This window comes from Haliotis cracherodii, unplaced genomic scaffold, assembly GCF_022045235.1.
Source record: "Haliotis cracherodii isolate W230 unplaced genomic scaffold, xgHalCrac1.p SCAF_6, whole genome shotgun sequence".
Taxonomy (NCBI): Eukaryota; Metazoa; Mollusca; class Gastropoda; order Lepetellida; family Haliotidae; genus Haliotis; species Haliotis cracherodii.
In genome coordinates, this window is record NW_027266319.1 from 36,522,199 (window position 1) to 36,531,101 (window position 8,903).

Below are 8,903 nucleotides of genomic sequence, written 5' to 3' on the forward strand. Positions count from 1 at the left end.
ATGGGGACTTCTTAATATCAGACAGCAAACCACTTGCGATTAAAGGCGATTATGCTTGTCGTGGGAGGTGACTAACGGAATCGAGTGGTCAGGATTGCTGACTTGGTTCATACATGTCATCGTATCCCAATTGCATGGATCGCTGCTCATGATGTCAATCACTGGATTGTCTGGTCCAAACTCGATTATTTACAGCCAGCCATCATATAACTTGAATATTGCAGAGTGCGGCTTTAAACAACAAAACAACCAAACCAAACAAACTTTTCTTACAGGCATACAGAAAAACATGTGAAAGTGTCCAAGTAACAAGCAGGACAAGTATGTAGTTCAGTATAGAAAGTTTATTCTGTCTTATAATTTGCATCTACAATATTAATTACAAATATTCAACAGAATGTATAGATGTTCCATGTACTTCCCCATCGGGTCACATTTATGTAACAAATGTATCCCCGATCATCAACCTACTGGCTGCTTAGCATGTCACCTGACACACTTGACAAGCCCCGACTGACCGCATAGAACTTAATTTGAATGGGTACCAAGCCATTCAGGGTCTTGAACACCTTCCAGTGGCTCCATGTTTGTGATTGTCCTTGGCAGTATATAGTATGATAAACAGCATGGCGTGTGTCGTCATGAAGTGCCTGCAGTATTCTTCAGTCACTGCAGTCATAAAGAATACAGTCAAGTCCCGTTAATCCGACATTGTTGGTTGTATATGATTATGTTGGATTGACGAGTATGTCAGATAAACAAAATTAGGTATTATCAACGTTCGTGATCGAAAATTGGACAACTACACGATAGATAACGATACGAACATGTGAAATATGCAGTTACTCGCCAACTCATCTTGCATCAAAACACAGGTCTGTGTACTCGCGGGCAGATGACCACGGAGTACGCTGATCACTGTGTGATTAACGGATTAACGAGACTGATTAATGAGTGATTTCAGCAATTTGTTACACATTAGGTGAGTCTGAGTGCAAGACTGTCGGATTAACGGGTCTAAATAGCACTGTTTAAATTGGTTCCCATCATTTGTGTCGGATAAAGCCGATTGTCGGATTAACGAGTGCCGGATTAACGAGACTTGACTGTACTTTGTTTCAATGTTTTAAAAACAACAACATGCATCTGCAATTACTACTGGAAACGACATACACAAGCAATACCAGCGTGTTTTGACCAGATCCTTGATAATGTCCCAGCCGAGCATCACTGGTGATACTGGAACAAGGAGTAATTTCTACATCAACAACCCAGTGGTTACTAGTTATCGTGAAACACAGATACCACACAATACAACAGTGTGCGTGTTGGGCTGTGGAGTAAAGTCCACTGGTTAAAACCCCTACTCGTTGATTTTCACTTGAAGCAATATTCCTCACCGAGCCTGACCACCCCGTCCTTTTTGTCGCCTCCTACCTCCTACGAGTGAGTGAGTGAATATGGTATAACGCAGCTTTCAGCAATATCACATGGACACCATAAATGGGCTCCACACATTATACCCATGGAATTGAACCCGGGCCTTCGGAATAATGAACTAACACTATAACCACTAGGCTACCCCACTGCCCCCTTACCTCCTAGGACCAGCATAAGTTGCGAGGGACCTGTTCTAACTAGGAATACCCATTGGTGATTTTGTTTTCAACATAAGTATGACCATTGCAATCATTAATAGTTGTATAATTTAATACTTGCACCAACATAGATATCCTTGCATTAACCAACATGGTAACTAAGCCTACTATGTAGCTAAGTCCCAGGAAACGCAGATTGTTAGGGAACATGTCAGGGAGTCAGGGGGGTAATTCTGATTATTGTCTGATATGAAATGATTTGTTATTTTTACAACAAATGAACGATTGGTTTTGGATGGTATTCCAGTTATATCACGGCATGTCAGCTAAATGTGGCAGGAGGAAACAAATGAAGTACGTGACCCATGGTATGTTTTCTTCTATTATGCCCATAGATACTATTGATAGCACAGCATCAAGGATGTTTGTTTATTTGTTGTTTAACACCACACTCAGCAATATTCCAGCTATATGACTGTGGTCTGTAAATAATCGAGTCTGGACCAGACAATCCAGTGATTGACAACATGAGCCTCGATCCACGCAATTGGGATACGATGACATGCATGAACCAAGTCAGAGACCCTGACAACCTGATCCCGTTAGTCGCCTCTTACGGGATAACAGTAAATATCATCATCATCATCATCATCATCTCATTCCCAACTAAGACCATGACTTGTACTAAAATCCGGCCATTCTTTAACAGACATTTTTTTGGCAGTTAATTAATTGCGACATTTTTAATGTATAGATACCAATCTAATTAAATTCAGATTTTAGTTCTCACTAAAGTTTGTGTATTAGTAGCGAGCACTAAGATCTGATTCTGAGTGTGTATAGATACAGATTTGAAATCAACTCTTTTTAGCCAATTGTCACCCGAGTGACTTCTTGGTTTGATCAAATGTTATCAGCTCGGAGATATTTCTGCAATGAAGACACATCATAATGCTTTGCAAGCCATTGTGATGTCATTAATGAGGTTACCATGACGTCACAATCAAATGACTTCGCTAATCTCTACCACAGAAGCTGGCAAGTTGTACTTTTTAAGCTCAAGAGACTGCTTTTTACTGTTTACAAACTTGAAAAGTTTGAAGAATCATTTGGGACGATCAATAGAATCTCACCCTTGTATCTTTTCATATGAAAATTTATCAACACTCGATAAAGTTTAAAGTTTGTCAAGCCTCAGAGTTTTTAACTCTTATTACTTTGTGTTGATATATTAGACACTTGATTGAGATTCTCTACACATCTCTTTGTACAGGGCAATCTAGAGACAGAAATCTAAAGGATAAAAACTTGGAAGTCTGATTTTGCATCAAGATATACTGTATTTGATATTTTTTCCATCTGAAAAAAATACAGACAAGTTGATCATCATAACAATTCTGAAATGTTTTAAAGCTGTTAAGTACGGTAATGAAGGCAAACTGTAACTATAACCCACATTTAACAGGTCCTCCTCATATGTAGATACTCTTTACCTTCCCCATATCAAAATAACAATCTGACATAAAAGATAAAATTTCAGTGTGTAACAATTAACATTAACAGTTTCAATGTTTGAGCACTGAACATTCATTACACAGATGACAAACGATTTGTGCCATTTTGACAGATATGCATTAGTCTGAGGTGAAGCAATCTTGTCATCCCACAATAACATGGCTCAATATTAATTTCATACAGGGCTGCACTGACAGGTATCACTATTGAATACTTGACAGTCAACTTAACCTGTCAAGCACAACCTTTATCTTCATGGTAAAGGAAGTGAAGTTTCAGGAAGTATTTCAATTGTCCAACAATTATTGATTTGAGAAATTCAAGCTACCGTATTCGACGTAATAAGCGCCCAGGGCGCTTTCAAAATTAGAAAAAGGGGACTCATATTAGAATATTATTTTTGTGAAAAAATACAGATTTGAAAGATCGTAAATTTTGTGGTTTATGCTGACAGCCTGAAATGTTTATATACGACAGATATATTTTTCCAGAATTTAATTGCCCATAATTAAGGGTGCATATAACATATGAGTGCGTATTATACACGAATAAATAAGTGTACATTGATCAATTGGAAGGGGTGCTAATTGAGATTGTTCAGTAGGCAATATATTAGCAAATATCGCCATGGGCGCTTATAAGACTGGGGCACTTATTACGTTGAATACGGTATACAGATTCTTTCTAATCCGTCAAGTGCAAATCATAAACTTTACCAGTGAAACCCTCACTTTGTCTTTACAAGAACTATTATCTGTACATAATAACAGATTACATTGCATTACACAGCATGATTCATAATACTTATAATGTCACTGATACCAGTGCCATGCCGATAACATGGTTTCACAGTACCATGTAAAGAAATTTCAGAAACATATTTAAAAAACAAATTTTTAAATAATTATTTGTTTTATAAAATGATTAGTTTTATGCCTTCATTGCAAGAAGAAAATCAAGAAATGAAGAAAGTTTTGTGTAATACACATTGTTTGCACATATGTACTTGTATCATTTCATCGCGTATAGCTTCCCAGTGATTGACTTTGAACATGGCTCTACTCCCAGTCGTCTTCAGCTTCTGCAGCACCATCCCCTGGTTTGGGTGGGGGAGGAATCATCGAGGAGATCTTGTCCATCACTCCTCCCCCTCCTCCATTAGAAGAAGACTCTGCCTTCTCTACTCCACCCCCTCCAGCTGCGCCTGGCTTGACTGTCCCCGAGATGCCTTTACGCCTCATGGTCAGTTTGGCAAACAGATCTGACATGAGGTCTCCACCGCCTCCCCCTCCTCCTCCGCCAGTCGACTTCTCCTCTTGTTTCTTCTTCTTGGATTCTTTCTTCTTATCTTTCACATTCTTCAGTTTAGCCTTCCCTGCACCCCCAGCCTTGCGTATGGAATCCAACAGACTTGCTCGCCCATCAGAAGGTGCTGCTACCTCGGCCGGAGCAGAGCTAAGGTCATTACTTGGAGGAGCTGGGGGTGGTGGAGGTGGAGGAGGAGGAGGAGGAGGGGGAGCACCACCGTCACTGGGCGGGGGTGGTGGAGGTGGGGGTGGTGGCGCTGATGGAGGTGGACCTGGGGGTGGTGGTCCTGGTGGTGCAGGGGGTGGAGGAGGAGCATCACCCCCAAGGGCTGCAGGCCCAGGTGGTACAGCCTCAGGTAGGTCCACGGAGGGCAATTCAGGAATGTTGGAGGCCAGAACAGAGGGAGCAATCGATGGACCCTGGTCTGCACTGAATGACAGATCATCAGCAACACCTGAAACATAAAACACTCATTATTCCATTCCCCATAATAGCACTCTATGTTCAAACCATCTTGTACCTGAGAGCAAAGGATACTAATGAAAATGTATTGTTATACCTCGATTAAGAATCTTGCAATTCCATTGGTTCATCTGAACCATGTGACAAAACAATACATTTCAGACCCCCAAATTATGTGACTGACATTTGATCTTGAATGTTGACTCAACAAATGATCATTATTGACTTGTCACGTGATGAATATTGACTCATCTGCTAGAAAACATGAACATGGCAACTGGTATGGATATTTCATGGTTCGCATGAAACAGAGGGTGGTTTAAAGACATCATAAACTTTAAAGTGAATTTCGGTATAAGAAAACGAATGATTACTCTTGATGATGTCACTATGCAAAAACAAGGACCGGAGGACCCGACCCCTTCAGTGGTCTGCCAGGACAGGACAGACCACCTCAGGGGTTGGGTCCTTGAGTTCTTGTTGTCACATATTGACCTTGTCAAGACTAATTAATTGTACAATGTAATATTCATCCTCACCATGTTATTGATACCTAATCAAGGAATACAAAAATGAAAGGTTTTGGGTCCCTCAAGAATATTTTATAATAATCATGATTATTGACAATTTCATACCAAATTTTAAAACAATGAATTAGTTTTTTAACAACTGAAGTTTGAAATTCAAGAAATTGTTCATTAATCAGGCAGATAGCCCCTAATGAGCTGCAATCCAATATGTCCAGGAAATAATTTGTGTGAGATTTGCTCGAAACCCAGTCAAGCATCTGGAGTTCATCACAGTACATCATCATCATCAAATGATCAATGGAACCATACCCAGGAGATTAGGTAGAAAATCGGGTACAGCTATTTCTGGGACAGTGCCGATGTCAGGGATGTAGAAGAAGCTTTCTGCGGCCTGTCTCTGAAGCTCCTCACGCTGTACGATGGTGCTGGGAGCATCTGCTAGTCCCGCCTCCTCTTCCTCAATGGCTGCCCGCGTCTTGGTCACCACACCTAGGGGGTCTAGCATAACATACTTCTTGTACCTAGGAGTGAAATCACAGGCATCATGAAACGTGGAAACTTCATGCCTGCAATGAGGTCTCTCAACATCACTATCACATGTTAAATACTATTTTGAGTTATCATAACATAAGGCCTAGAGACTCCACCATAAACACTTCAGCAGCCACACAGGTTAACCGTAGTCAGAAACATGTCCCTGCCACGATGGACATAAACTAGCCTTACTTTGGTTTCTCATGCCATGCGTATTTTATGACTAAGCTCTTATCATGACGAAGTGTAAATAATAGTTTGAGAATTTTTCAGGATATAAATATCATTTGCTTTTAGTAAAATATCTTTTTTTGTTTCATATCACTTTATATGTTTGTATTTAATAATTAACATACAAGGTATAGATTTATCACAGATGAACATCCAAAATTAACATTTGATATCAAATACCCCTCAATCAACTGATCTACAATAATGTTCAATTGTTACATTAGTTTTGCATAATCAATAATCAAACACAGGAATGTCACTCCCACTTACGGGTTTTCTGAGGTATTAAAGAGAAGCAGAGAACTGACGGAGGGTAGGACTTTGGGCAGTCCCCCAAGTCCCTCTTCCTTATCTTCCCCGCTTTTCTTCTTCCGCTTTAAGTCCAGGTGAACATTGTAGTAGAGGAGCTTCTCTCGAATAACTCTATCATCCACAACTTGATGTTTGGCTTGTAACCTGTAGTGACTGTGTTTGGGTTCCTTCAGACCAGCCGTGTCTTTGAATAACGATTTATAGTCCTCAATGCCGTCCCCAGCTGGGTACTTAGCACAAGCAAACACCTTGGTGGCCTTATTGCTGCCTTTCAATTTCTCTACTCTGGCATGTGCCAAGTTCACTCTGTCATTCACTTTTTGTAGTCTTGCTTTGTTGTCTGCTACACGACTGTTAATCCTGTTAAAGATGTCGTTTGCTACTTTGTCTAAATAGTCCAGAGAATCTGCTATTTGCATTACAGTTTCTTCACGCCGCAGGTCGGGTGGAATTCCCGGGACATTAAAGCCCTTACTATTCATGATCGTCATCTATACATGCAATATTCCTCAATTAAATGTAAACAGATGTCACTGTGTTCTTCTGAAAATAAAAAAAATAACATTTTACAAAATACATACAATTTCAGGATAAAAAGTTCACATGATGATCAAGCTTGATAATTAATGTGTACTGGATATATCTTCTAGTCCACATTTTCCCATACTCACTCCAAACATACAGCATATTATTACAGGCCCAAAGTCATCAGTGGTAAAGAAAAATAAAGAAATCTACATTTCAGCAAAGTGAATTAATTTCTGACAGTATGATGTCACTGTATTAATTCTCCAAATATTTTAACACATGTGTTTGTTGTAATGGAAATTACAGAGGTAAAGACATTAAAGATCTCAATGAACATCAATGATGATATGTCAATATTTTGGTTTATCAACATATCATCAGAAAACGTATGTAAAACATTGACGTTTCATTTGTTTTCAAATTCTTTTCAAAGTAAACATGTAAACAAACAAAAATACCTAACAATGAAAATTACATATTTACTCAACAAGAAAATCATTTTTTTCTCCTCTTCAAGGGGCGTTGTAACAATTACTTCCAGATGACGATGTATTTGTAAGATTGCTCGTGAATATTACCACCTAATGAAACAGACATATACAATTAACTTTCCAGTTCATGCAGATGTTGTTAATCGGTAGACTGTTCAAATGACAACATCTTATGAACTCTTCCTGTTTATTAAAGATAATTTTGTGTCACTAATGAAATACTCACATTGCATACGCCGCCATCTTTAGCCTTTTGTGTCATGTGACAAATCACGTGAGTTTTCTATTTCCGATGTGAGCTGATTTAAACGAATATTGCAGAAGCAGTGGGTACCTTAATGACGCTGCAATTTGGGCATTTTAGTACGTGAAATTATTTAGATATTGAAATAATAAGTTTACCCATCAAAATGCTTCAGTCAAGACGACCTACAATTACGTCACCTTTTAGGGAGCATTCATTGTGATAATTTGTATATACACTGTATATCACAATGTCGTGATTAATTCTAAAGACAACTTCTTGGTGAAAAGCAGTTACAAGAACAATAAGAACTCTACAACAGACTCAATCTGCCTTTAACATAAAACATAATGAATGCATAACATTCGCGAAACAATCTGTGTTATTGTTGTTGAAAATATATCCCCGCATAATGCATTTATGTACTAGTGTGTGTGTGTGTGTGTACCCTTTTTATGTGTGGTTGCTATGAGGTGAGGTGAAATGGGGTTTAACGTCGCGTCCAAGATTATTGCACTTATATAGCGACGTGCATGTACGTGTGTGTGTTTGTGTGGCTGCTTGTACTAGTCCGGACTGATGCCGATTTATAGTGCTATCTCACTGAGATACCATGCCGCAGTTTAACATGAATACCCCACTCAGACACAGTATACTGACTCCGAGCCGACCAGTCCTTGTTTTAGCCCCTTAATGCCGAGCGCCAGACAGGGTAACCACAAGTACCATCTTTTAACGTCTTCTGGTATGACGCGGTCGCGGGTATCGAACCCCGGACCTTCCGCTCTCCGGGCGGACGCTCTACCACTAGGCCACGGAGGCGGTCGGTTGCTCTGAGGAATCTCATGTCACTGATTAGCTCTACAAGTAGAGTATTTACACATAGCGTGAATGAGTGAGGTTTTATGCCGCTGTTCAAAGACGCATATACAATGTGTACGTCTTTGCGCTGTTAGAAAATCATAAATCACGTTATTTACATGGCATTAAGGGGCGAGTGGTGACGAATGAACTGAAAGTTGTTGACGTCATTCGGCAAATTGTGGTTCCGCTGCTGTTGCGACTTGCTGTCCTTATTGGTAAACACTAAAATTCGTCTCTGTATGTAGACATCTTTTTCGGTAACAAATAGAACATTATATTCGTGTTC

General features: G+C 39.5%; 1 protein-coding gene across 2 annotated transcripts; it reads right to left on the bottom strand.

The window, feature by feature from the left end:
- Positions 1–334: 334 nt before the first annotated feature.
- On the bottom strand, positions 335–7,799 carry LOC139445165 (WASH complex subunit 1-like). 2 transcript variants are annotated; one of them, XM_071226281.1, is made up of 4 exons: positions 7,736–7,799; positions 6,449–7,033; positions 5,723–5,934; positions 335–4,875 (listed from the first exon to the last, which is right to left on the bottom strand). In XM_071226281.1, the coding sequence occupies exons 2-4, from the start codon at positions 6,979–6,981 to the stop codon at positions 4,172–4,174; spliced, it is 1,449 nt and encodes a 482-aa protein (XP_071082382.1). In that variant the 5' UTR covers positions 6,982–7,033; positions 7,736–7,799; the 3' UTR covers positions 335–4,171. The 2 variants fall into 2 exon arrangements, with proteins under 2 accessions (XP_071082382.1, XP_071082383.1); XM_071226282.1 differs by lacking the exon at positions 7,736–7,799 and adding an exon at positions 7,507–7,551.
- Between the last annotated feature and the right edge of the window lie 1,104 nt (positions 7,800–8,903).